Source organism: Takifugu flavidus, chromosome 19 (genome assembly GCF_003711565.1).
Source record: "Takifugu flavidus isolate HTHZ2018 chromosome 19, ASM371156v2, whole genome shotgun sequence".
NCBI lineage: Eukaryota > Metazoa > Chordata > Actinopteri > Tetraodontiformes > Tetraodontidae > Takifugu > Takifugu flavidus.
The window spans coordinates 8587495-8614339 of record NC_079538.1 but is presented as its reverse complement, the minus strand read 5'-3'; the positions used below and the strand labels follow the sequence as shown (position 1 = coordinate 8614339).

At 45.5% G+C, this 26845-nt stretch overlaps 4 protein-coding genes across 6 annotated transcripts in view; 2 read left to right on the top strand and 2 right to left on the bottom strand.

The window, feature by feature from the left end:
• Positions 1 to 148: 148 nt before the first annotated feature.
• On the top strand, positions 149 to 5046 carry lca5 (lebercilin LCA5). Of its 3 annotated transcripts, XM_057016029.1 has the most exons (12): positions 149 to 370; positions 699 to 824; positions 1153 to 1518; positions 1681 to 1749; positions 1842 to 1922; positions 2076 to 2390; positions 2527 to 2664; positions 2763 to 2859; positions 2932 to 3068; positions 3137 to 3314; positions 3400 to 3615; positions 3689 to 5046. In XM_057016029.1, the coding sequence occupies exons 3-12, from the start codon at positions 1198 to 1200 to the stop codon at positions 4237 to 4239; spliced, it is 2103 nt and encodes a 700-aa protein (XP_056872009.1). In that variant the 5' UTR covers positions 149 to 370; positions 699 to 824; positions 1153 to 1197; the 3' UTR covers positions 4240 to 5046. The 3 variants fall into 3 exon arrangements, with proteins under 3 accessions (XP_056872009.1, XP_056872008.1, XP_056872007.1); XM_057016028.1 differs by having other exon boundaries at positions 716 to 824; positions 1681 to 1922; XM_057016027.1 differs by having other exon boundaries at positions 1681 to 1922.
• A 111-nt stretch (positions 5047 to 5157) lies between these two features.
• On the top strand, positions 5158 to 8668 carry fam167ab (family with sequence similarity 167 member Ab). The gene is made up of 3 exons (XM_057016039.1): positions 5158 to 5284; positions 6621 to 7007; positions 7419 to 8668. Exons 2-3 carry the CDS (start codon positions 6660 to 6662, stop codon positions 7680 to 7682), a joined length of 612 nt encoding a protein of 203 aa, XP_056872019.1. The 5' UTR covers positions 5158 to 5284; positions 6621 to 6659; the 3' UTR covers positions 7683 to 8668.
• A 423-nt stretch (positions 8669 to 9091) lies between these two features.
• Positions 9092 to 14161, bottom strand: ccm2 (CCM2 scaffold protein). Its single transcript, XM_057016038.1, has 10 exons — positions 13772 to 14161; positions 11814 to 11990; positions 11651 to 11734; positions 11381 to 11564; positions 11140 to 11276; positions 10920 to 11055; positions 10789 to 10843; positions 10580 to 10715; positions 10361 to 10499; positions 9092 to 10237 (listed from the first exon to the last, which is right to left on the bottom strand). Exons 1-10 carry the CDS (start codon positions 13799 to 13801, stop codon positions 9942 to 9944), a joined length of 1374 nt encoding a protein of 457 aa, XP_056872018.1. The 5' UTR covers positions 13802 to 14161; the 3' UTR covers positions 9092 to 9941.
• A 457-nt stretch (positions 14162 to 14618) lies between these two features.
• xkr6b (XK, Kell blood group complex subunit-related family, member 6b) overlaps positions 14619 to 26845 on the bottom strand; it is a 35427-nt gene continuing 23200 nt past the window's right edge. The window contains exons 2-3 of the mRNA XM_057017095.1: positions 20959 to 21155; positions 14619 to 20457 (exon numbers count right to left, since the gene is read on the bottom strand). Of these exons, the coding sequence (XP_056873075.1) occupies positions 19487 to 20457; positions 20959 to 21155 (1168 nt within the window). The 3' untranslated portion in view covers positions 14619 to 19486. The remainder of the gene's footprint in view (positions 20458 to 20958; positions 21156 to 26845) is intronic.

The window sequence follows — 26845 nt, the reverse complement described above, 5'->3', positions numbered from 1 at the left end:
CCTAAAAAAACAGTTTCCAGATTTGTTGAACGTTAACAATGGATGTTGCACCCATAAAACTACATAAACTGCAAATATTTGAATATAATTGCACAGCGATCAACCAATGTTTATACCAATAACAACCGCGACAGCGCCCCTGTGGTGGTAGTGTGGTACTGCGGAGGGTTCCGTGGTTGCCATGGTACGGCGTCGGCGAGCAGAACTCAAGACTATTTATAAAAGGCAGGATTAGGTCAGACCTCAAAGGGCGGGCGGAGAATATCTTCACTGCTTACTTGTTTTGTTGCTTTTATGTACACAGCGATGCATATAAATGCAGAGATTTAGCCCTAAAGAAGAGAGGAGAACATTGATTTTTCACAGGCAGGTAAGCCAGTTAGCTTCGGTCCGAGCTAGCTTTGTGTTGGTGAATCAGCGTCGCTAATTTGTGCATCAACAAAACGCCTCTACAAGGATGGAGTTAAAACTAACTGCTGAGTTTTGCTTTTGCCAGACCGGGGTGTTAAGACGAACGCATCCCACTTGTTGATTGTAGTTTTGTGTTGCTATGCTAACACGATGAACTGTCATCAGGTCTTAGCAATAGAACACTAGGCTAATCTTTGCTAATGACAACACGTCATGTAGTTTGACAATGTTCGCGTCTCTATTTACCTTCGTTTGGTCAAGCTTTAAACGACTTTTGTGCTCGTCAGGATGCTGTTTGTTACAGGGAGAATGGCTGCATTGACCTGACAGGCAGTTCTAAGAACAATACAGCTGTCAACCACAGACGGGCCACTTTAATCCAGCTGGTTTGGGTCAGAAACCGAGTAAATGAGGTAAGTTAGGATTTTATTCTTATTGGAATGAGCTTTTATCATGAGAGGGGAAAAGCCTGGTGTGGAAGTAACTCGAATGACACCTGAAGTTTTTTTAAATTCTGATTTGGGATAGTTTGCATTCTAGTTTGTGATGCTGCTCTCTGCTCTACCGTTACCATAGAAACAGGCCTGCCAAGAGATTACTGAATGTAAGGACTTCATTGTCCAATGAATATGAAGTTAAATGGCTACACTGGATGTCCAGAATCTGGAACAGGATGCTTTGCTTCAGTAACTAAAAGGAACAAAGTCACATTACTTGTTCTTTTGTGTGAACTTTATATAGCATTAATGAATAGCAATATGGACTCAAACGGCACAAAGTCGGCCTATGAAGATAAATGGGATGCCGAAGGAGGTCGTCGGTCACTTCAGAGCGCAAAGAAAAGTTCAGGGGGATCCCTGCGATGTCAGGATGAGGACAACAATGAGGAAAATGCTGACAAGACCAGAACCTGGCTTTCAGATTCAGACCAGGACCAACGGTCAGATGTGGATGGACGGAGGAGTACCCCGTCTTTTTACTCCGATGAATATGACTCTCCTTCAGAGGACTCCAGGTCGCCTTACTCCCAATCCAGGATTCCCTCTCATTCCCCTCAAAGGCGGATACAGGCAAAGACCACCTCTTCCACTCCCATCAACAAGAAAGGTGTGCACTGAAAAAAACAAAAAGTGTTATTTGCTTAAATGTCCAGGTGATGGCAGTGTGGGCTTTAAAACCTTGGAAGCAATATTGCCATCTTCATAATTCTTTAGGGCAAAGTTTGATTCTATAAGTCTTTAGCCAATTTATTAAGCACTTATTTGGCAGGCTACGTGGGGCGTCCCGGAGCTTATGGACACGAACATCCGACGCGACACCTTCTCTCCCAGCAACACCGTAAGGGCGTACGTTCACAGACCAAAGAATACACGCCATGTAAAGACTTGGACATGGCAACAAAGAGGCTGCTTTCTACCCGCCTGTTAAAGATCAACGAACTGAAGAATGCTCTCGTTGAGCTGCAGCAGCAGCATGACAATATCCAGCTGGAGAATCGAACGCTGCGACAGGTAACCGCTCCACCTGCCTTCACAAACACTTCCCATCAACATGCAGGCATTTTCTGAACGGCTTCTTCAATTTTTATGTTAAATGCACTTTAATTTCATCCTGTAGACATTACAAAGGCAGAATAGATTCTCCTTCTCCTTATCCTGATGCAGGTTCAGGCACGTCTGCAGCACCACAACGACACAGAAAGCCAGTTAGCGCAGCTAATGTTGCGCCATTCCAACGAGACCCACGTGTACCACGAGCGGCTCAGGCGCTGTCACGAGCAAGTACGAGCATTGGAGCAAAAGCTGAAGGACAAGGAGGAGCAGCTGCAGAAGGAGCAGTCACAGCTGAAAAAGAGTCGGGCGTCCATCACGCGGCTGAAGCGTTTGCTCGCCCAGGAAGACCTGGAGACCAGAGACGAGCTGAGTCGAAAGCTGGAGAAAGAAAAAAGTCGCGCCCAAGCGGCAGAAGAGAAACTCAAGGTGAACTTGTCATGGATGAAAAATGAATTAAACATTGTTTATTGAAATTTGAGCTTTTCAGGCCCACATGATTAGAAATCACCCGATTCCATCAGTGTGCATTCATCAAGTGTGTTTGGGCCTGTGTGCTGTGAAGGAAGTGGAACACAGCAAAGAGCTGAGCAATAACTTGTACGAGAGGCAGCTGGCTGCAGAGAGGAGGAAGACCGTCAGCGTCCTGGAGGAGAACCAGGCTCAGCAGCAGATGCTGGAGGAACTTACCCGGAAGCTCAGAGTTAGTATAAACAAAGATTAAACACCAACAAAGGCTAAATCTAGCATACAGCGTGTTGGTTTCTCAATGTTTGCTTTTGTTTGTTTTATTTTTATTAGAAGAAGGAGAGAGAACTAGATGCCATGAACATCTACGCCAACCGTGTGGTGAAATCCTCCTTGAGAAAAGAGACCGAGAGTACCACAAAACTGAAAGGTAAAGCTGAACCCAGGTTTTTCCTTTCCTGCTGGTGCATTTTTAAACTGTGCATATTTTCCACCCACTTAGTCTCCAGCAGGAACAGCACGAAGGCAGCGGAGCCCACACGCAGGACATCTACACCAGACTTCCCCACACCTCCACCTGCTGTCACCGACACCTCAGCGTTCTGCGAACAGTCGCTGGACGAGTACCTGTCACTCAAGGTATGGAAACACAGCAGGCTTCATGAAATCTACAGAACGCCACACGCGCTTTGGTTCTTTGACGACAGAAACTCCACAGAGGCGACAAACCTACAAAGACAGAGGACAGAAATGAAAAAGAAGAAGAGCAGAAGGTGCAAGACAAAGAAAAAGATGATTCACTGGGGGTAAAAGAGCAGGAGAAAGAGGAGAAGCAGCAAACTTTCCAGGCAAATGAGCCCAAGAAGGTGTCGACACCAGCACAACGTAAGATCAGCAGTGGGTTGAGGGACGCGATCAGTGCCTTCGGAAATTTAGAATAAGCAACATTAACGATGTTTTGCATCTGCAGGCTCGGAGATCGAAGAGAGCAGAGTGGGATCTCTGTTGAGCCAGGAGGAAGCAGACCAAATTAGGCACGGCCGTGTCCAGGAACAGGCCACAAATTGGATCCAGGAGGCTTTGATGAGCCAGAACGTAGTCGAGGTCCGTCGCAAGAAAGACCATCTGTTGGCAAAGATGCGTGAAATAGACGACCAGATCCACGTCCGCCAGCAGGCTGCGCTTGGTGGGTACAGTCCTCATTTTGCCTCATTTTACTGGACACAACAACAATGGCTCGCTTCCCCCCCCCCCCACAGAAACAGAGCAACTGTCCCCTGCCCCAGCTGATGCTGGAGCCAGAGAAGGTAGAAGGTCTGGGATGGAGAGTGCAGCTCGAGGAGCGGGGAGGAGAGCGCTTCAGTCCCCGAACACTGGGGACGACCTGCTGTTTGGAAACTACGCGCCATCCTTCATAAACCCAAACTCCCGACGCTCCCTGAACCTCCCCGCAGCTGCGCCTGCGGAGAAGAGGAACACCGTGTTGGAAACCGTCAGCCTTTTAAACAGCCGAGGAGAGGAGGTCGAGCGGAGAAAGGTGACAGAACACAGGCCGGAGGAGGACCGGAAGTCCAACTTCCTGCAGCAACTCTTCGGCCCAATCAAAGTCGCCGACAACAAGAGCATCTTCGACAACGCAGACGCTGACACCCCTCCTCCGGCTACATATGGAACCCGCTCGACAAGAGAGAGACCGTTCAACTTCAGCCCCCCAGAATCTACAGCCAACAGCCTCCACGCCGCACAGAGCGGGCCCTCCATCCGTGCCTTCACCTCCTTCGACGCAGACATCGAGGAAATCACTTTGTGAAATCGATGAGCAGAGGAAGCGACAGAAGGGAATAATGCTTCTGGGATTTTTGGTGTGGATGAGAAGGACTTGATGAGGGACGCGTAGGCACACAAATGCACCTTTTTCTGGTGGAAACATAAACCCAACAGATTACCTGGTTTTTCTTTTACCTGGGAATCAAAGTTCCTGGGAATGTTGGTGGAAAAAGGGATTATGTTGCAGAAAGTTTTCATTCCTCTGGCTGTGTCCTGGTTACTTTTTACTATTTATTAGCTATGAAATGACGTTTTTGCTGATATTAATTCAGACTTATATAATCAGGGACCGTGGATTTGTGTCTGACACATTACAATATATTGATGTAACTTACATACGTTATGGCTCTTTTGTTATTGTGTGTATTATTAATATTTTGTAGAAGTTGTGATTGCGTCCGTGCCGTAACCACTGAGCAACATGACAATCGCCACTTTTCTTGAGTTTCCCTGTATGTAACTAGCCCACACATTCAAACTAATTCTTTTTCTTCTGTGGGAAATGTCCCTGAAAGCCTAAATGTTTACTCTATGAAGTCGGAGTGCTGTTTTCTGAAACAGCATTAATATTCTCTGGCATGCTCCTGTCTCTCCTGCACAATGACTCACAGCACTAAAACCGCTGTGACTCCTGAGTCCAGCAGCTGCATTATCATCAAGGCAAATCTTCCTATTGCCGTATATTTATTGAGTTCTGCAAACTTACGTGGCCATTGCCTCAATATTTAAGTTATATATGTACAATCTTTAAATCACGTAGTGTACATTTCAATAAATAATGCTCAGCAGAGTTGCTGTGTGGAGTTGCGTATCAACTGCGTTACCTTATTAATATTAATGACTGGAGAAATCTGATTGGCTCTCCTGGGGCGTATCTAAGCAACCGGACCCTGACCACGCCCCCTCCGCCAGCTCCTGCTCTGGTCCTCTGCGGAGCTGCAGACGAGGCAAACGCCGAAGTTGGAACCGATCGTGGCTTCTGAGAAAGAGCAACACGTGGATTATTTACCTGCATAGCGACTAATAAGGTCTGTTATCATTTTATTACAACTATTATAACATTATTAATGAGGGCAAGTTGAGGTGTTTCATCATATTCCTACTATGCACAACTGGCAGTTGTGGAAACTAAACTACCATAATATTCAGAAAAGATGAAAAAATATGCAAAAAAGAGAAAACACATTTGCGTGTAGAATATCTGCGACAAGCACTGGAGATTTTGGGATAATTATTATTATTATTATAAACTCAAGGACTGGCTGTATTTAAAGACATACCTGTTTTGATTCACCAATCAGGAAAGAATTGGAGTCCAGACTGTCTCATTACCTTTCAGTTGCCATAACAGATGGATTAAATGGCTGCTGTTATGGGAGGTTCTCTTTATGAAACCTTTTTTTTCTTTTTTTAACCATATATAATGTTTGAATCATCAGGGATGGTGTATCCGCACGCAGTCGCCTGTCTTATTTCAGACAGAACAGGTCATTTAAGTCTGAGGAAAACCAAACGATGGTTGATGAGGTTTTTTTGCTGAGCCACAGGAACATATGGGTAATATTTGGCGTTGCCAGGGTGGAGATTTGTGAGTTGTTCCATTCACGTTGGTCCCAAACTACAGATGTTTAAATGTATTCTTTATAATTGGACCATAACACAATATTATATTTAGTGTACGTGCATTTTCTCTTTATTTTACGGCTTCCCCGTGACACACTGTAAAAGCTGACTGTAAATACAACTTATTTACAAGCTCTTTAAACATGGCTGTGCTATAGATGTGATTCTGCCTCCCACACAAGCTCAATATTGGAAAAAACAGCGTTAACTGCTCACATCTGCTCTGCTGTTGCCATTATGGAACAATGATTCTCTAATAACTCTGCCTGAGAAGCTCTCAGAAGATGTGATGCTATTTCTCTATTTGTAAATAGTTTTAGGTGCAGCTCAGGTCCTCATTTAATGCTCCCAATCACCAAACCAAGTACTCAAATGCCAGTAAAGGTGGGGTGAAACGCCACATTTCTGAAGCCTCAGGGGTGGTTTCGAAATGCTCTGGTTGGAATATTATAGCCTGTTGCGTAACCTGAGCTGAACCTAATTTCAATGTTAATTTTATGATAAAGTCCACCCCCCGTCAGTATCGAGCTACATCATATCAGCCAGCTCAGATGTAACAGAACTGTGTAAATGTTGACACTTATGTTGTTGCCATGGAAGCCGTTTGTTCCTGTTAAATCGGCGCAGGCCTGAAACGGTTGGTCTTGATTCTTGTGATCCGGATCATCACAGTCCACCACTGATTGTTGCATCTTCTCTTCACTTTCTTTTCCTTCTCTTACACAAACGGGGCCACTTCAGGGCAACGATCATGATCCTCTGACTCCAACCGCAGGGGAGATGGACGTGCCCTCAGTGCCTCGTATCATGGTGGAGGGAGCCTGTGTCCTGGAGGAAGAGTGCGGGGACAATGTGCCCACAGACGACCATCTGCTGAACCTGAAGGCCCTGACAGAGAAACTGAGACTGGAGACGAGGAGGCCGTCTTACCTGGAGTGGAAAGCTCAGGTGGAGGCGGCGAGCTTCAAGGGGAAGAGAACCGTGGGAGCTCTGGTCCAAGTTGGCCCTGAGGGAGGAGCCGAAGAGACTGAGGCGAACTCTGATCTGTTCCAGTGCAACCTGCCGTCGGGGGTGCAGAAGACATTCGGGAACATTGACGAAGCCCTCAGGTGGTTGAGGAGGGAACTGGTGAGGCAACGCTTCAATTCTGTCTGCTCCAATTATAGATTTTGGATTAGCAGCAATTTGATTCTGCTCTAATTTAGAGGACGTGTTCACTTTGCAGAGGTCAGTATAGAAAACAAACTTCATGCAATTAAGCTAATTTCAAGCTAACAAAGGACTTTTATTCCAATTAGTAGCCAGAATCATCCCTCTACAGGAGCCATTAAGAATCAATGGGGCTTCTTCGTGTGAGCCTAATTGCTCCACACATTTGACCCTTGGTTGAGAAGCTCTGACTCAGCACGCAAAGAGGTGCCGTCAGAGGCAGAGAGGGGGTGGACGAGGGGCAACACGAGCTTTGCACCCAAACTGCTTTAGCTGTGTTTAGCTGTGAAATATCGTTTTTACACGGTTCTCTCTGTTCCTCCCCCCCAGTCAGACATGCGTCTGCAGGACCAGCAGCTAGCCAGGCAGCTCATGCGGCTCCGGAGCGACATCAACAAGCTGAAGATCGAGCAGGCGTGTCATCTGCACCGCCGGATGCTCAACGACGCCACCTTTGGCCTGGAGGAGCAGGACGAGCTGTCGGACCTGCTGTTCGAGTGTCCGGTCACCCCTGGGCTCGGACTCTCGGCCCCGCTGAGGCTCATCGGCGTCACCAAGATGAATATTAACTCCCGCCGGTTCTCGCTCTGCTAGTTCTAGTTGTCATGGTCATACATCCCTTTGAATACAGGTGATTCTAGCTTTAACTTTTTCTAGCTTTATGTGGGGTTCACACTTTAGTCATTATTGGGGACGTTAGCTTAGCAGGCTGCCACTTTAATGAGGTTCCACAGGAAAAAAGGTTGCACTTCAATTCCTTTCTTTTCTTGCCACCATTCATATACCGGTAGTTTAATTACTTGACAAAAACACTACGGCTCACCACTGAATGCTACCAGGTGCCTTAATATGGATTAGGGTAAAAAAAAGGCAGCTCACAAGTGGCTTTGCCTTCCCTCAAGTGCGAGACATTTATTAAGCAAGACTAGCAGCAGCATACATTTGACTGGAATAAACCTGGTTGATCTGTTGGCTGCCACCGTGTGCTGCACTTAACCAGGACCTGGGCAAAAAGCCTAAAAATGTTGGACTAATTAGACCACTGCTGAAAGAAAACTGGCTGAATTGGAGAGTGTGGGAGAAGGTGGTCATGAGGTTTTGCATGTGAGACTCGATGGAACCTCCTGATCTGATCAGAAATGACTTTGCTAAGCCTGAGAGTTTCCGTGCGTGCGCTCCAAATTTGACTGAAAGGCTGCCAGAGGGGTCAACGCATTCTTTTTTCCTCAACAAGTTGCCGTCGAGCAAGATGGTTTTTGTTGCTTGTGCGATGTGAGAGTGAGACGTCTTATCTCAGATAATGTAAAACCGCACTATAAAGATCATTCCTGGTTCTTCCATCACAAATATCTGAACTGAAAGTGGGAGGAAGAGAAACACGAGCTAGTTACAAAAGACTCCATAACCTAAAACCAATATTAAAACCCCAACATTGGCTCGGAAATTGTGGAATGCATCTGGGCTAAAGTTGCTCTCTTAAGTATAAATAGAACGGGGACAAAGGCTCCAGACATGAAGTTAATGGAGCATCTCTTCATAAAACAGCGTGAGATCATTAAAGCAACTGATCTGTTTTATAACTCTCTCTGAATGAAGCTGATTCTCTTTCCCAGATTGGATTAAGGAGGGAATTTACAGGGGGCCAATTAGGCTGCTGCCAAACACTGGGAGAAAGTGAATGCGCCTCAATTAGGCTTGATTTGTGTAAAAAGCCGTTCTCGCTTCTGCCGCGAGAACACCACAGAAGAGACGCGAGCGAGGGCGTCTGTGATCACGGCTCCCCGCCGCCGACACCTCCCAGACTTGGAAGCATTTCTCCGGGTTTGAACAGGAAGGACTGAGGTCACACTGAATCTTGTGGTGTGGAATTCAGATCAGCTCAGCAGACGTTTCTCAGAGGATTAAGAGCATCCAGGCGTATGATGTGCCAGGACAGATTAGGAAACATTCTCACGTCACGTTTGTTCTCCTGAGAATGAAATAAAGGCTGAAGAATGACACCATTTTCCATCAAAGCCAGCTGGTTCAATATAGCTGTTATTTAATAACCAAGTTGCTCAACTGGAGTTACAGTCTGGTAACTGGTCTGCGTGAGACCCTCCGGCCGCAGTGCAAAGGGCACCGCAGATCAACGCGCTGCCCAAACACTCGATAATCTGCAGGATTAAGAACACTTCAAATTTAAAATGATACATTTACATCAGCCAAAACCTCAATGGCTTTGTCAAATAGTTTTTACAGCATTTGTCTTGGTCAGTTTGATTACAGAATATTATATAAATGAGTAAACGCGGGTAACAAACGATAGTGTAAAACAAACCCATAATGCGACGCACATCTGATGTGTGCTGAGGAAAGAACGCTCACAGCAACACACGCAAAGATGAAAGCCGGAGGTTGATGTGATGGAGCTGGTCGACCTTCAGTGATTAAACAAGCACAGACCAGAACATCCTCCAGCCTGGAGATGGGGTCTTCAACCTTCCAGGGGATTCAAAGCGCACTGGAAATCTTCTCAAAGGCACCAAACGAATGGGCTACATGGCGAACGGTGGCGGCAGATACTGCCAATAAACGAGTACAACAACAGAGGACACAAACGCCTCTGACATGAAACAAGATCCGACTGTCACCTACAGGATGTGCATAAGTGCATTTGCTGACTTCATGTGTTTGCGGTAACAGATTGAGGTTTTCAATCAAACGAACTCTGAACAACCAGAGCAAAATAGAAGAAAATCTTGGGTCAGTGCTCAGGAACACCTTCACCTGATCCGGTTAGCTCATGTGTGCTGATCACCTGAGGGTTGTTGCCGTTCTGCAGAGAAAGGGAGCGTCCCTCTGCAGGTGGGGTCACGGCGTCACTCCTTCCTGGTCCATGCTGCAGCCCAGCGCCTCGATGTCGTTGCTGATGTCGGTGATCATGCGGTCCCACTCGTCGCCCTCCGAGGTCTCTTGGCCCTCGTCGGAGGCGGCGCTCTCTTCGCCCGCTCCGTTGCCGTTGGTGGTGGAGTCGGAGGCGGAGCTGGCTGTGCGCCGGTAGCGACCGAAGCTGTCTGTGATGATGCCCCGCCCGTCCTTCACACCGATGGTCTCCAGGAAATTCTCAAAGTGCTGGCTGTCCTTCTCTGGGATGAAGGGTCGCAGGCCTGCAGAGCCACACACACCTTCAGATGAACACGACCCAACTTTCTTTTTTTCGTAACACTTTAAAGACCAACAAACGCTACTTATCTCCGTTTTTAACCACAATCACTTTAAAGTGTCCGTACCGAGTAGAAGGAACTTCCTGCTGTCCCCGTAGAGCTGTCGTAGGTTAATGCAGAACTCATGGATGGAAGCACCGTTGCGGTATTCATGGAGCAGGGTGGCAAACTGCTGAATCTCCTGCGACGACAGCTTGGTCCTCAGCTAAAAATGAAAGGGTGCTGAAATGAGAAAGATGAAAGCAGCAAACCTGTGGAACAGATGAGAAAGAGAAGGCTGCCTACTGTGGTCATGTAGTCTTGCAGCAGCTCTGCAGCTGTGGTGCTGAGCTCTCCTTCACTCGCCGTCTTTGTTTGAGGGGACGCGGGCGTAGAACCAGACGGGGAGCCTTCCTCTGCCTCTATGGAACCCTGGAAAGGACTGAAAGAAACCACCAGACATAGGCTCACACAGATGTAGCTTACTGGAGAGTGTTGCTTATAATGGAACTTACAAAGTACTGGCATCTTCTTCAAAAGTCTCCTTGGCATCACCTTTACCTGAATCATCTGCAAAACCAGATCCTTCACATTACAACCACCCCCTCTGCTTCCCTCCAGACGGTAAATGAGCTCTTCCACTCACCGCTGTACACAGACAGGTGTCTTGTAGGTGTCGTTGCTCCGTCAAAAATTGCCCTGTCCAAGAAGTCGATGGTTGATTCTGTGTAAACGATCTGAAAGACCTGGCTGAGCAGGAGACACAGCTCCTCTGCAGCTGCCTGAAACACACAAGAGTGTTCCTGTGGTGTCTCCACGCTCACATCAGAGGCCAAAGCCTCAGGATCAAAGATGCAAAGCTATACCTTATTTTCAACAGCCAAAACAAGCAGACAGCAAACCTCCACGAGCACCGCTCCGCTCTCTGATAAGGAGCTCAGGGTCTGTGATTTGTTGAGATCAGGACACGAGCTGGGACACGGAGAGCCTCCAGACTCCTGGGCTATAAATTAAGCAGAATTTTCAGAAAGCTGTCGTTGTTAAATTCAACTTCTTTGGGAAATCATCTTCACACACACCCTTAAACCATCACTACCAGTTTCTTACCCGTTTTGATCACCACCAGATGCAGAGAGTCGTCCCGAATGTAGGACACGGCGGCGATGTCGTGGATGGGCACCCTCAGGATGATGTCCTCTCCATCCCGCCACACCAGTTTGATGTTGTAGGCCGACAGACTCACCACTGCGTCCTGCTCTGACGTCAGCTGGCCTGCCAACTGATGGCATTTCTAAGAAGCAAAGGGGAGGTAGAATTAGCCCCCGTACGCACAAATTACAAATATTACATCCGGTGTTCTGGTCCTAAGATCCTCACCCTTGCAGTGTCGATGAGCTGCAGCATTTCTGTGCGACTTGATGGGTTTAAATATCCTGGAACTGATGTCAGCTGCCCCAAATACTGCAGAACGGAATAAGAGCGCCATTAACAAAAAAGGCAGAGTGATAACCCACAGAGCTGGTTTATCCCCAACACTTACTTTGACTTCCTTCTCAATGTAGTCATTAAGCAGGATGTCAGGGTCAATGTGGTGATCGGGCTGAGAGAGTGAGAAGGTGTGGAGAGCTCGGCGCTCGGTGGTTTTCTCCTGGGCCTTCTTGTCTCGTCCCTTCTCTCCTTTCAAGAAGACTCGCTTGAACGGAGACACAATACCAGGCTGAATGAAGACAAAGAGCAGGGTTGACAAATGGAGAAAGTGGAAGACTACTGCACAAAGAGACCGTTGCGATGCAACTACGATGCTCCTACAGGCCGCACAGTTGCAAGTGCAGCAACAGGCTGAAAAGTGCTGACGCTGCTTCAGTCTCCTACTGGAGTGAGACACAGGACACTGCTCGACACACTATGTTACCCAATACAAGTCACTCAAATTTCAACCGCACAAGGAAGTCGCTTTTTGTTGCATGATATAAAAATAAAAAACAAGTGTGCCTTTATATTTACACATGAACGCTAACCTCAGCAAAATACATGCGTGCAGTCTTATTTTGTTTCCACTATTGACTTAACTATTTTTTATCCAGATAAAGCATACTTTTGCCCTCTATTACGAGGAACAACTCAGTTAAACGTGCTTCACAAAAGCCTACCTCGTTGTCCATGACCTTCTCATCAGACGCGTCTATGTAACAAGCACGCAGCCTGCGTGTGGATGCTGCTACCGTCCTCTCTAAACACCACCTGTTGCCTCCGCTCACACACAGGGACGGCTGCCAACTGGCGACAAACTCACAGGATCATGCACAAGTGTTGTGTTTAGGGTGGGAGCTCCCACAAAGGAAGAGAAGCATCTCTGTCTCGGTGCAAACAGGAAGGAAAGTAACCACAACTTCCTGTGATAACACGTGCCGTAATGCTCATGAAAGCAGCTTTGAAAAAGAGGCAGCAGGCAGAACAAATGAGATTTGTCCGTGTATTGTGAGAGCTGAGATGACAGTTCCCACAGATAGCACACGGACACACAGGTGTTTAGCAGGAGAAATTCGTCCAATGTAAAGTCACCGCTGTAGGTGGAGTCGCACTGTTAATACCAGCCTGTTGTAGCCAGAGGTAACCAACGCAGGTGTAAAAGGTCCCTGAAATAAGGGCTGGTTAAAGAGAATTAACTTTTAAAAACTCTGAATTTCACACACTACGGCTTAAATACACGTTTAGGGCAGGAGACAATACTGCTCGACACCGCCACCGAGAGGCGGGAGAAGGAATTACATGCGATTAAAAGGTAACTGTTTTAAACGGGGCAGAATCAGTCACTGAATAAATAGGTCTGTAGATGGGTGACGCGTTGAATTAAATGCAAAGAATATCTTACCAATTTCTTCTTGCTACATGCAATAGTTCACAATAACATGCGTTCCCAGTTTTCAGGTTTTGAGAAAGGAGTAATTAGTCGTATTTAGTAATATTCTTGTTGAGGCGCGTACTGTCCTACCTCAAGGTAGCTCCCAACATCTTCTTCAAACCATAGACTAAAAACTACATTTTTTCCAGCTTTATGCTTAAGATGTGTGTGATGGGTGTGTTCCGGGTAAACAGATGCCATCATCTACCAAGTAACCATTCAAAACGTAGTCATTTATGAAATTATTGTAACCATCTGCTGAAATAACGTTTTAAACATCGCTTTGGCAATTTGGCTTAGTTGTTCCTCCTTAGACTGCGTTAGTTAAACTTTTAATTTATTAGACCAAGTTCAGTCAACAAGTAACATATTAGGCGCAGGATCGAGTGACGTGGTAGTTACAGAGTCTGAGCATTTCGATGGCTTTATTCTTGATAATTCCCTTTATTTATCCAGCTTGGTTAGAGATACGCAAGGCATTCCTCACATAAGCCGTAAGATATCCCGACATAAGTTTTATGGTTCTGTGTAGCTATGAAGTTAGCATGCTATACAGACAACTCACAAGGTACCAACTATGTCATTACAAAACTTACCTTTTTCACTTTTTTCACATCCTCCTCCATTTCTACCTAACGATTCGCTCCTTCATATTCAGTTCATCTCGGGGTTCCAGGAGACGACGCAGCGCTAGCTTGGACTCATCTGACAGAAGCTAGCGTGCTAGCCTAGCGTAGTTTTAGCCTAGCACGGGTAGCTCCAAGTTTGGCCGAATAATAAATAAAAGCGAAACGACATCCTGGGTTTCACCCTGTACAACTGTTAGGAGGGAAAAAGTAGGCAAACGCGTACCACGAGTGTTACAATGTTATCCACTGTTTTCGCTACAACACAACGAGATGTGTGTGAGTAAGACAAACTCGGAAAAGAAAGGGAAAACTTTTCAACCGTGCCGCCATTTTGGGCGTTGAACCGAGGTCCAGCATGCTTTGCTCCGCGCGAATCAAAACAGCAGCCAGCGCGTGGGGACGAGGCTCCGCCGGCGCGCGACGCAGCGGCCAGACCTGCCGTACTTTTACTCCCCCCACCGGAATCACTTCATTTTAGCAACATTGTTCTATTTTAAAACCACAAATTCAGCATTTCCCACGCATTTAAAAGAGCTGCGTCACAATGGACGGAGACAACAATGGCCATTTTCCCTGTATGTTGACTGAAGATTGGATTTTCTTCACATTCTTCTTACATAGTTGCAGGTTAAAACACAAACAAGCGTGCGCTTTTAATCGAATTAACACTATCCACTAAAATACTTTTCTGATTTGGTTTAAAAGGCCCACATCTACTCCATACACTTGTGCTTTGCACACAATGCAAAAACTTAGTTTTATTACTATTATTTTAAAGTATATCATGCATACGAATACACTTTACTGAATGAAATGCACTTTCAAATACTATATTTATTTTTCTCTTCTGGGATGAACAGTCTGATATATGAATCTACAGTAAGGCTTAACATTACATCTTCAGCATAATATTTATCTTTTCATCTAAAAACCAAACCATAAACATACAAAAAGAACTTTAGCACCATATGTTATTAACAATATTCATATTGTTCCCAAAAGAAGGACATCAGTTTAGGTTTTTTTTTTAAAGAACTGGGATTCCATTAAACCATTTACTTATATTTTATATTGAACAACAACAAAGAACTCATTCCTTATACGCTTTCAGTCACAATGTGGGTTGTATGAGTACACCTTCATAAAGAGGCTACAAGTTGTAGCTAATTTGCTCACGGACATTATGCCAATTTATGGAACACCCCACTAATATGTTCCAGGGTTTCTTGATAGAATTGTGTAATACACCAACAAGCGAACACAATCTATAAAGTGATTGAATAAAAACAAAGCAATATTTCCCATCAACTTTGATAACAATTTGAAAAATCAGCAGCAATTAATATGACAACTATACTTAGTTGCTTCATCAGAATATCAAATTCAATTTAAACAAAATCTTACAGCCAATAGAAACAAACCCATAAAAGAGATACACACAGATTAAGACATATAGATGACAGGAATTTACAACACATCAATCACGTTCTACATATTTTTTCCCAGATTTTCAGCAGCCTTCAGCTGCATTTTCCAAAAAATAAAATGCATTTCTTTTTTAAATCATCTGTCAGTTTCATTCTCTCAAAGAAAGACACAAAAAAATATCCTAGTGCAGAAATGAAAGGTAGTAAAGTAAAATGTCGATCTACTCTAATAAACATCATAAGAAACGTAGCTGTTGTTTTTAATGTTGACTTGAAAATCAAAGTGGCACCATTGAGAGTTGAGCTCTGCTGTAAACTGTGTGTTTTGAGGTGCTTGTTCCGATGCACAGTCAACTCAGCTGGAAGGTTCTGCGCTCAGAAAGCCGAAACGTGGACTGCGGACCACATTGGTAGCACCTTGTAACTGTAATATCAGCACCAGGTTGTTAACACAAAAAAAGGAATCGGGAACTAAATCAAAAGAAGAAAATGTACCATTTTATCAGCTGATCGTTCGGCGCCAACAGATGACTGTGACACAGATACAGACGTTAACCTAGTCTAACACGACTGATGACCTGCTGCTACACGCTAATGCAGAAAACAGGGGCTATGCTGTGCAGGTGGGAGCAGGGGCATGCTAAAACACTGAAGGGGCACCCAGTGAGTTCTAAATGCATGCTGGAAGCTTGTGGGGAAAGCTGGAAAATTCCGATTTTGAAGTACAAATTTAGGCCTGCTTTCTCATTTTAAGAAATAAACCTTAAGACACGTATTTCCACATCTTCTCTTGTTTAGTCACCGGTGTCGTTGTTGTTATCTTTGTGATTAGAGGATGTTCATGCAGGACAAATGACACAAAGTTTACAGCTTGGCACTACAAATCATTCATCAGTGCAAGACAAAAGAAAAAGAAAGAAAAGGCAAAGACCAAAGTACAAAACATTCATGGCCAAAGTCACTCCTAACTGCTAATTCTATCTCAGTGATGCAAAATGTGGCCCTCTGATCTGGATTCAAAGCTGAGCTAAAGAACCCTTTGTACAAGTACCAAGTCAGCAACTGTAGCTATGACAGCACAACACCAGGTTTGTTCAGGTTCCTGTGGAGCGCTGCAGTTACAGGAGACACTACAGCCCTGGGGACCAGTAGCACCTGATGGAATCAAAGACATGGCTTCAGCTAATTTGCAGAGGTGGAGGGAGAATGCCCTCGTTTGGGCATGCATTGTTGATTGTGGACGTGGCTGCCGAGTCTGGTTTGAAGCACCTAATGTAACACCCAAGTCTATGGCAGAAGAGTCAACAAACACCTGAAGGTAGGACGCACGTGGGAACAATCTGGTGAAGAGCTGAGCAATATTAAGTGAGATTATAAGAAGCTGAAGGAGCATACGTGTGACGGCTGTGACACATGCATCATCAGACTGAGTTGTGTACATTTTTAACATCCTTGAGGTGCGATGGAAAAGCAAATATCACAGATTGCCAGGATTAGATTTTATGAAGTATATGAATTCTTGGTAATCAAGTTCCTGCAAATGTTGTTGTTGTTTATACTATTGCGGCTGTTCCACGATTCTCGTCAGATGTCTCCTTGCCCAAATTATGTCAATCTTAATGACCCAGGTTGATTTTTGGTTTATTCAGCCAACTGTTCACGCCGCTCCACTGTCATCTCACACAGGGAGTAAATGAATAACTCAAAGTGTATTTGCACCCGATCTGGAAGGTTCAATGTGGTTTGGAAAGGATGCCACACAGGCCAGGCAGCACACTTCCACAAGAAAATACCCCATCGCTGAAAATGATCAAAATAATAAAGTGTCTAGCACGGCTCGAATTTAAAACCCGCAAGCCAAAATTAAATGGTGCAGCGGTCATGGAATATTCTCAAGGACACCCTTGAGGACATGCCTGTGGATGAGAACTGCATTGAGACACCCCTGAGTCAGCTGGTTCAGTGGCCTAGTTAATTGGTCCTGAGGAACCCCTGTATTGGCTGTTTTGTTGAGCTTTTTTTTTGAGTTTACAACAGTTTCATCCATCTACTTCACTATAAACATAGCTGTTCATTCACTACAACGTGGAGGACCTACTCTCGACTACCGTGGTAAACAGTGAAGAAGCTGGTTGTTTGCATACTCTGTGAAAACTACTAATGTGGTGAGTTGGACGTGTGTCCCACCATAGCTGACCCAACAGGTCTCAATTACTTGGAGCTGAGTGCTGCTTTTAATGCTGATGGGCGGCTGACCCCTGGATACTGAAGCTCTTGGTTATGGCAGTGTAGCTCATTGCTCGTTCTCATGTCAGGATCTCCTGCTGTTGGACCTCAAACCCCCCCCCCCCCCCCCCCCGTTGTTGCCTTTGCTGGGAGACGCCAAATTCCAGGATTGCTCAGGTGGGTGAGAGGGGGGAGCAGCAACCAAGGATGGAGAGTTAAAGGGCAGAAGTGTGGTGAAGGGCTGAAGTCAGGCCCTTTATCATGATCTGCCCTTGTGTTCTTTCCAACCTAGGCAAAAAAAACCCTCTCACCTTTGACCTGGGCTTAGTTGGCATCTGCCTTTTTACAGTACGACATTAGCAGACACTCGTGGCCATAGCTAAACAAAACAACAACAAGGGGATTCTGCATTCCATGACTCCATTCTTCCTGGGGGTGCATTCATTTTATACCTCAGAAAATACACAAAGTTTATACGGATGCTATTTGAAATGCATTCATTTTTTTCCGCTGTTTAGTAGCCCTCTCTGGAAATATTTATCAAGCTCATTTGATTTAGAAGGCATGAGATTTATTGAACTGTATTTGTCTGCGATTGCTGTGGTTATCTGCAGTGGAGAGCTGGGGCCTGCACGTGACGTGCGGTTGCCCAGCAGGCCTGTGGATGACGTGCATCTTTGCAAGGCCTCATTCAGATGGTTCAACTGTGCAGATAAAACAGTACTGTGAAATGGGATTTGGCTTTGTTCAGCTGTGCCAGCCGAAGCGAGTACACCCAGGTGAGAGCACCTCTTCATGAGATCTTGATGCCCGTGTACATCTTTGAACATTGTAGTTATGTCAATGATGCAATAGACAAATATGCACTGAAGTGTAACAGTATAGTACTGTGTCCTTAACGTCTTCATAAAATTATACAAGACTATTGTTGCTTTGATCATAAATCAAAATTGGCAGATTGTATAAGGGGATATAGGGTTCAAGAGGGAATGCTGGAGGATTCACTGAAGACTGTCTTTTCGCTTTCAAAAGTGCATGTTAATACTCCTTTTTACTTTACCATTATCAAACACCTTTACAAAAAAGTTTTTGGAATGTTTTATTCTCACCAATCAGAAAAATTGTTGTGCTCGTTTCACCTACATTCCTTACTGATTTCCTTGTGTATTGTTGTGTTTTGAGTTCTCTTAAGAATTTGTGCTGTCAAAACACCTTTTGCTTCCCTCCACTAGAGGGCAGACCGCGCTATAAAAATTGAACTGGTGGGCGGAACTGATTGAAGGTCAGTGTGCTTTCTGGTTTTTCCTTCCATACATGATGCGATTACCTTTTAGGATTTTGAAAAAGAAAAAAAAAAGAGGACAGCCCGGATACACTTGAGGCACATGAGCGGATGGAGGGACAATTTACCTTCAATAACCCTACTGTCATGGACACGCCCAACCTTCCCGCCCATCTGGTAATTTCAGGTGTAGTTATTTTTGTTGAAAGAATATGATAAACTATGGACCTGGTAAACATTAACAGTTCAAAAATGTACATAAGGAATGGCAGTACCTATTAGGATGTGAAAAGACCAGCCTCCCTCGAGACACTCCTCCATCATTCCCAACAGGCTTTGCTTCAGTCCCATGGCACAGGGACAAAAAATGTGCCCTTCACAAGTATTCACAGGTTGATTTACCAGTACAATATAATGCATTAAACACATTTCATAATGAAACATTCATATGTTATCTACACACTTGTACTGAACTCTCCTCTATCGATATAGAGGGATTTATAGGAGACTCTTGTATATATCACATTAGATACTGTAGGTATGATTTCTCAATAAATTGTTGTTTTTTTTTCAAAAAATAAATTATAAGAGTTTGTTATGAGTTGATAAAACACCACACCTCCTGCAGAAAAACTGATGCATATGGAAAGAAATTATGTCGGGAAAGGCGGAAGAGCAGAATTAAAGAAAAGGTTATGTGCATTATTGTGTGTATGGGGAGGTGATACAGTTGAGGTCGTGACACCTTTAGAAGGAGGATTCGTACTGCAGGAGTTCATAAAGAAGAGGGCCATCCCTATACCTGATGCCCGCCGCATTGGGGCTAATGTACTGCAGCACATTTATGGTCCTGCGCAGGCGCCGATCCACAAAGTGCGCGTCCCAGGCTGGGTATCGTTTTCTGGGCATGTCTATTTTGATGAAAGGACCCTCAGGCTGGATGGGCCTACCAGCTGCGTCCACGGGCTCCGTGGACCTTACCTGGAAAACTGGAAGGCAGGTGTCGGTGGCTGTTTCGTCTGACTCCGCGTATTCCCCGGTCAGGCCTCTTGTGGGCGTGGCCTGAGAACCACGGGGGCCAGGAGTTGGAGCCATTGGCTCTGCCTCAGGGGGTAAAGGAAGCCCCCAGAGGAGCTCAGCACAGCAGGAGCTGGCCAGTACCCTCAGACGTGGACCCATGGGGTGCAGAACCCCATAATAGAGAACCATACAGGCCACACCAGAGGCAAAGCACAAGAAGACGCCACAGAGGGCAAAAGAAGCATAGGCGTCAGTGGTGGCTGGGTCTCGATACGCATACCAAAGGGAGCTGAGGATGACGTTTTCTAACAGTACTACGATGTAATAGGCCACCATTCTGTACCGTGTCCGGCCCTCTCTGACATTAAACCAACAGAAGACGTAGACCACGCCCACCACCATGTTGAATAGTACCTCCTCCCACTTGGACATGCAGAAGTCGGTGCCGCCATGGATGACCCAAAAAGCCATGGCGCACCAGTGGAGCACCACAAAAATGCCAAAGTAGATGTGGAAAACAGAGGCAAACAGAGCGAGAGAGAGCACTCGCGAGGAGATGGTGAATAGGCGCCAGAAGAGGTGAACCAGAGCACCACGGTAGCTCATGCTCTTCTTGTCGTCGCGTGAATCACGCAGGAGCTTGTGGTAGGAGGCTAGCACCCATGCTAGGGACAAGAGGGAGGACAGCGCAGAAACACCTACAAAGAGGAAGAAGAGGAAGACAAAGAAAGACACGTTCTGACACAGCTTTAAAAAAAAAATTAAGATTAATTCAGCTAAACCGATCGTCCTTTTTTTGAAGAGCATGTGGTATTACCAAGCTCATCACAGGTCATCGAGTCAACAGTCTGTTCAGTGAGCCAATTCAGCTTCCTGAGCGCTACATAAGAGTCGAGACAGCAGATATGTCAGGTCGCTATGGTGCAGCAAGAAAAATGATGGAGAATAATCTGCTGAGCAATGACCTGCTGCCTTGAAGCAACATATTGATGACATTTCTATAGATACAGAATATCACATTTTTTAAAAACCACCACTGAAATTACAGAGCTTTCAGTGGCGGGTGATGAATGGACCCTGCGCGGCAAATAAAGTGGACTTCACGGAAAACCAAATTTGTCCTGGGGAAAATACAAGCGCCTCAGCATTTGGAGACAACAGATGAGAGAGGAGGGTAAGACGTAGGCGTGTGGCCTTACACTGCAGCCACTCAGCCTTGTTGCTCTGGATCATGATGCAGAGCTGCAGCACCAGCTGAGGGGCGCTCTCCAAAAAGGTCTCCAGCAGCCGCAGCATGTTGACATCGGCATACTCGTACATCATGGCCCAGTAGAAACGTCGCTGGTTCTCCTTCTGCCGGTGGCTTTGTATGCCGAGGTACATGGTGCGGATGTACCTGTGGCGAGGAAATAGAGGAGTGTTAGAGACTGTGGGGATGTCGGGGAATCCAGGCGAGAAGTGGCACTTAATTAAATGAAGCTCAATCTAAGCTGTGGAACTACTTTTTAAAAGATGAGGTGTCATTGCTGACCACGGAGGAAAACATGTAGTATGCTCAGAGGTGGGATGGAAAGTAGCTAATTAAGATGATAATCTTCTTTAGCGTAGATTTTGAAATGGAGCACCGCAGTTGGAGCCTCCAATTAAGGCGCAGAAGAGGATGAGTAAACAATGATGGGGGAAAAGTGGATTAAAAAGCTTCTGACGGGACACACGAACGAGGCGAGCTCTAAGGCGGGTTTTTAACCTCTCCAAAATGTAGACATCTTTAACGCCAATGCCCGCAGGTCCGGCTGTGGAGGAAACTGGGACGAGTGTGATGATTCCGGAGTGGTTTCGGCATATATATGTACTGTAGGAGGGTGGCTGCAGGGCCTATCTGCCTGAGCTGGCAGAGCGATCCGAATAAACCCAGCGCTTGATACGGAGGCAGTCAAGCGAGGACAAAAGTGTAGCAAGGACAGGAATAGACTAGACACTAGCGCTCGCCAAAACAAATTGCAAGGCCACAGATCTGAATGCCATCGCGATGAGGGAAGGCGCAGATTCACCATGGCTTCACAAACAAATGCAGAAAATGAATTTGAGAGGTTTTCAGCGTAATTAGCTCCTGCGCTAGCCATCGGAAGGGATTAGCGCTTCTTTGGAGTGAGGATGAGCCTGGTTCAGTAGGATGTGATTGCCTACAGTCATCACTCAGGCGGAGAACCAACTCTTGTGAAAAATAGTGTCACACCGGAGCACAAGTACTAAATAAATTGGACTGTTTTTGTCTTTTCTTTCTAAAAAGCTCCATCTGCTGCCTAAGTTGGCAAACCTCTACAAGGGCCTGCCATTCAGACGCTCAATTAACTAACGTGAAAGAGGCAGCCTCTCAACAGCCACCACAGCTACAGCATTAACAGCTGAAACCATGCAGTTAAGTGCCATCTGATTAAATTCCACATTACAGCGAAGGAACAGGTGATGGACTGTAGAAACAGATGGCTTTAAAGTTTTCTGGTATTGGTGGGAAGGTAAATAGCTTTGGACTGGAAGAAACACCATTTTATCTGGAGGTAAAGGCTGGCGTTCCATGACATTTTCAGTTGTGCTTAGTAAATGTCAGTAGGAACAAGCCCGCCCTTCTTCCTCACTAATGACATGCCACACAGACCTGCACCAGCCCTTTGTCTCCATCTCCCAATTTCCATTAGTCTGTGTGCTCCACTAATGCATCTCGCTGGTGTGTAATGCCTCAGGAACAGCAATCTCCCTGACCTCCAGAGCAGTTTTGCTTCAAAAAAATAGAAAAAAAAAAGAGAGAGTCCACGGTCATGCTAGTACCAAAGCAAGGCTACAGTTAAGCTAGCTTCATGCTGATGACGGCTACAATGATACTGCAATGCTGAAACACTGTAGCTTTAGGACAGAAGCTGGAATCACACAGGCTGATGTGAATATCACTATCGATAAGGTGCTAATGAGCTTCATTATGGGTACCATTATATAATCCTGATTGAATTCCAGCCTTGTAGGTTTGGACAATCAATTCTGTCTTTGCCTTTCAGTCAGTGCAGATCTGCTTGGTGTAATTAGAACATTACCTTTCTGCTTATCCAAATGTGAATGGTGTGGTGGGGTGCTGAGACTGTTTTGACCACAAAAAAAGAGAAGAAAGATCATAAACCTCCTGAAACACCTGTTAAAGCAACAGAGCAGCACGCAGCTGGTGGGAGAATGTGCCACTAACAAGCCCTCGGAGGATGACTCAACAACCAAACTTTCACAGTGACCAGTCGGCAACAAGCAAAGGAAAACCGAAGGAGCCTGTAGCTGGATGGATGATGATAGGCCCTATTCTGATGGGACCAGTTTTACCTGCAGGAGCAGCCATTGTCATGATAATAGCCCATGACTGTGAAGCGCTGTTCTCATCATTTTACCTGAATTTCACAGGTTAGACTAATCTGGAGCGGAAAAAGAGGGTTTCGGTGCATTTACAGGCACCTGTGTGAAGAGAAAGAAAATGCAATAGCCAATTTAAAATGATGCCATTTAAAGTAATATTTTAAATAGATCTATCATCACATCACTTTTGGGGCCTACCCCAAAAGTCACCAGGAAAACAGTAGGAAAACACCCTGAAAACACACACAGCTCTGCCAATGTAGTCCTCAATCATCATATTATGTATGTCTTTGGGCTATTGGAGATCTGGAGAACACGGATGCATGTGGAAGCATGCAAACTCCACACCGATTCCAACTGTGTTACGCTGTATTCCCGTCTCCTTCCCCTCTCACTGATAACTCTCTGTTTGCCTGCATTGCCTCAGCTTCAGCACCAAACTCGCACACAGTCGGATACTCGGAGGTTCACGGTTGTCTGAACAATCTGAACTCACTCCATCAACACTCCAACACACACACAGACAAGCGCACGCCTTCGCAGGAATCTCACACACACACCAGGATTGTGGTGCACACTGTTAACACTCCCACAGGGCCTTTTCAGATGTAGTAACACAAATGGTTCACACACACACGAGCGCGCGCACAAACACACAGGTGCACCTGTCAGTGCCCTGTAGCTGGTGGTGGTGGTGTGTGTGTGTGTGGGGGGGTTCCCCCTAACTGTATACACATTTGTCAAATAAATATCTTCTTGCATTGTCCTTACCCTCCTCCCACCTCCTGCCCTCTCTCCGTTTAGGCTGCGGTCCACTCCTTGATGCGTTCCTCTCGCCACGCTCCTTTTAGCTCTGTGGCTCCTCTGCAGGGTTCCTCATGAATTATTTGTGCAGAGATCATAGCGATCGCTCACGGCTCGTTAAGCAGCACACGCATGGCCTAACAGCTCGATGCTGTGCCGGGGTCGCGTTCCAGGCTCAGCCGTCTGCCATGACTGGCGAGACGCATGCAGCCATTAACCTCCACACACACACACACACACACACGCACACACACAGAGAATCAACATGCCAGCAAGTCGTCTTCTTCATGCTAGTATGAGTGAGCATTGTCAGAATATAAATGATATGTAATGTATGCATAACAAGATCTATAATATATCAGTTTGTTGATTAGTTCAATCAACAGTGGACTCAAAATTTGATGTCTCTGTTTGTTATTGAGTGCCATTAAGGAGTCACAAAACCAGCAAATACCTGCATTGATTAACCATTATTGTTGCCAGTGAGATGAGTCGGAAGTTATAGATAGAGAAAAATGTTCGATATTAATTATTCTGTTACTACTAGAATATAAATAAAAATCCTGTTATTTCAATGTTAAGCCGTGGTGTCATTTCAGTAAAGAAATTTCAAAGTTAAATGAGACGGAACGACCGAATAAGGCGCGCGCACACACACACACACACGCGCATATTCACACGCACGTGCATCATTTCACAGCATCTCCGTCCTCAGACTGTATTCACATCTCATCATAAGATGATTCATACGATCACAAGTGGCGTTACAGCAGTATGACACACAGCCTGTTGTTTATTAACAGGTGGAGCCTGATGGAACTGTGAGCAAGGGTGTGTGTGTGTGTGTGTGTGGGTGGGTGTGCACGTGTGTGTGTGTGCCCAGCAGCTGCATGGTCCTCACTGAGGTGGGAGCTTCCTTTAATAAAGAGATTCATATTTTTCTGGGTATATTTACTTCTCTGTCATATCTCTCTTAATCGCCCTCCCCTGACAGACAATGATGGGAAAATTCAGAGGGGAGGACATGAGCTACGTTTAAAGTAAGAGACACCTCGATGATCGTGATGCTCTGGATATTCTGTAGTTTTTGGCCCTGTCGAATTAGAAAATTAAATTTAATTTAAAGGGCTGGTTTCTTTGTGTGTGTTACTGGACAAACATCACGATGGGCCAGTAATGGTCCGCTCTACTGCTTTTAACTGCATATTCTCTCCTATACTGCTGATCACTCTTGCTTTAGAGTCACATTTAATGTTTCATTACTGAATCAATTGCTAAGACCTCAAAGAGATGCACAGATGTAGGGAAGTGAGGACAGAAAAAGCGAGATAGGTTTGATTTTCAACTAAATCATGCCACTGGAGGAAAAGATGGCAAGGATCCAGCTGTGCTGCTCATGGACACTTTTGAAGGCGACCTGAAGGAATCAGCCTTTTACCCTTTAGACTGAACGAAAGCATCAAAGCTCCAGAAGGAAATTTGCAAAATTCGCCAACATAGTGTGCTTGTATCTGTGCTGGACAAATATTAAAAGCAGTTCTAAAAACGTATGTAAAGGCGAGACTGGGCAGGATTCTAAAATTTTCAGTGACACCGTTTTGTCTGACATCAGATGGTGCAAAAAGCAGGAATTAAAGCGTCGTTGACAGCACTGCATAATTCCATAAACACGCATTATTGCAGATGTATAATTAGATATTCACATATGCTGAGCCTTCTGAAGGCGTTAGAAAGCATTTCCTCCTGTCTGTGTACAAACAGTGATACCCCCCTCCCCCCAATCAGTTCTCCCCTACCGTCCTTCCCCTGTACACAAGTACTCATTTGTCACCATTAGCAACAGTCCCCAGGTAGAGCGTCTAAGGCGCTGTGATCACGTGGCACTGTGCCGCCACTTAAACGAGCAGAAAGCAAAGAGAAAAGGGTGGAATGAAAGGACGGGACCGCATGATGGAGGCCCCCGGCTGCCTGGGGATGTCCGGCAGGGCCCAGAATGAAAGTACTCTAGATCCTGACTGCAGGATAGAGTTGTGGATTTGTCTCCCCTTCCTGATATACTGCTGATCACTCTTGCAATTGACTCTAACACTGACGTCGCAACAATTAAGGCCTTTTTTAATTCCACCGGTAAAAGTACGTAACCTGCAATCCCCTGAACTCTTAATAGGTTTATAATCTGCCTGATAACAGGAAGTATTCGACACCCCTTAGAGCAGAAATGTGTTATGCTTCAGCTTTTTTGGTTGGTTGTCAGTGTATTTAAAGGTTACAAGGTCGCTGGCAGTGATGTTCCCCATATCGAGTGTTGTGTGCACCCAACACCCACTAAATGGCGAGCCCACCCCCCCGAGAGGAAAAAATGTGTTGAGATATTAGGATAGACAGTTATTACAGTAACGGCAATTTGTTTCTCCGAGGCCGTCTGCTATCTCTTAAACGCTCTCTCTGGAGGGAAATTCGCCACCAGCCTGGAGTGTTATCCTCCTCTTCCTCCGCCTCCGGATCCCTCACCATGTCCCCACCCCCCCACCGCTGTTTTTTTATTTATTTATTTATTTATTTTTGCAGCTGCTCTTCAGCCCAACGAAGGGCCAGATTATGTAGGGATTAAGAAGAAAAGGCTTGACCCAGTTGCTTTTCAGCGAGCACCAAATCAGAAAAAAGGCTGCCTTCCATTGAAAGGCTCCTGTATGTTTAGAACTCCTGAGATTATAATTAGCAGGGCTGCCTTATGGCCTGACTTATATCTGATTAAAAGTTCTGTGTTAATCTCCTCTGTGCCGCTGAGTTTTGACATTAAAAAACACACCTCGGTGTTTCTGCCTTTGCCCCCTGGAGGTTTTAATAGAGTGACTTTCAGGTTTGGTGGCATTATGCATTTTTCAAGTCCCA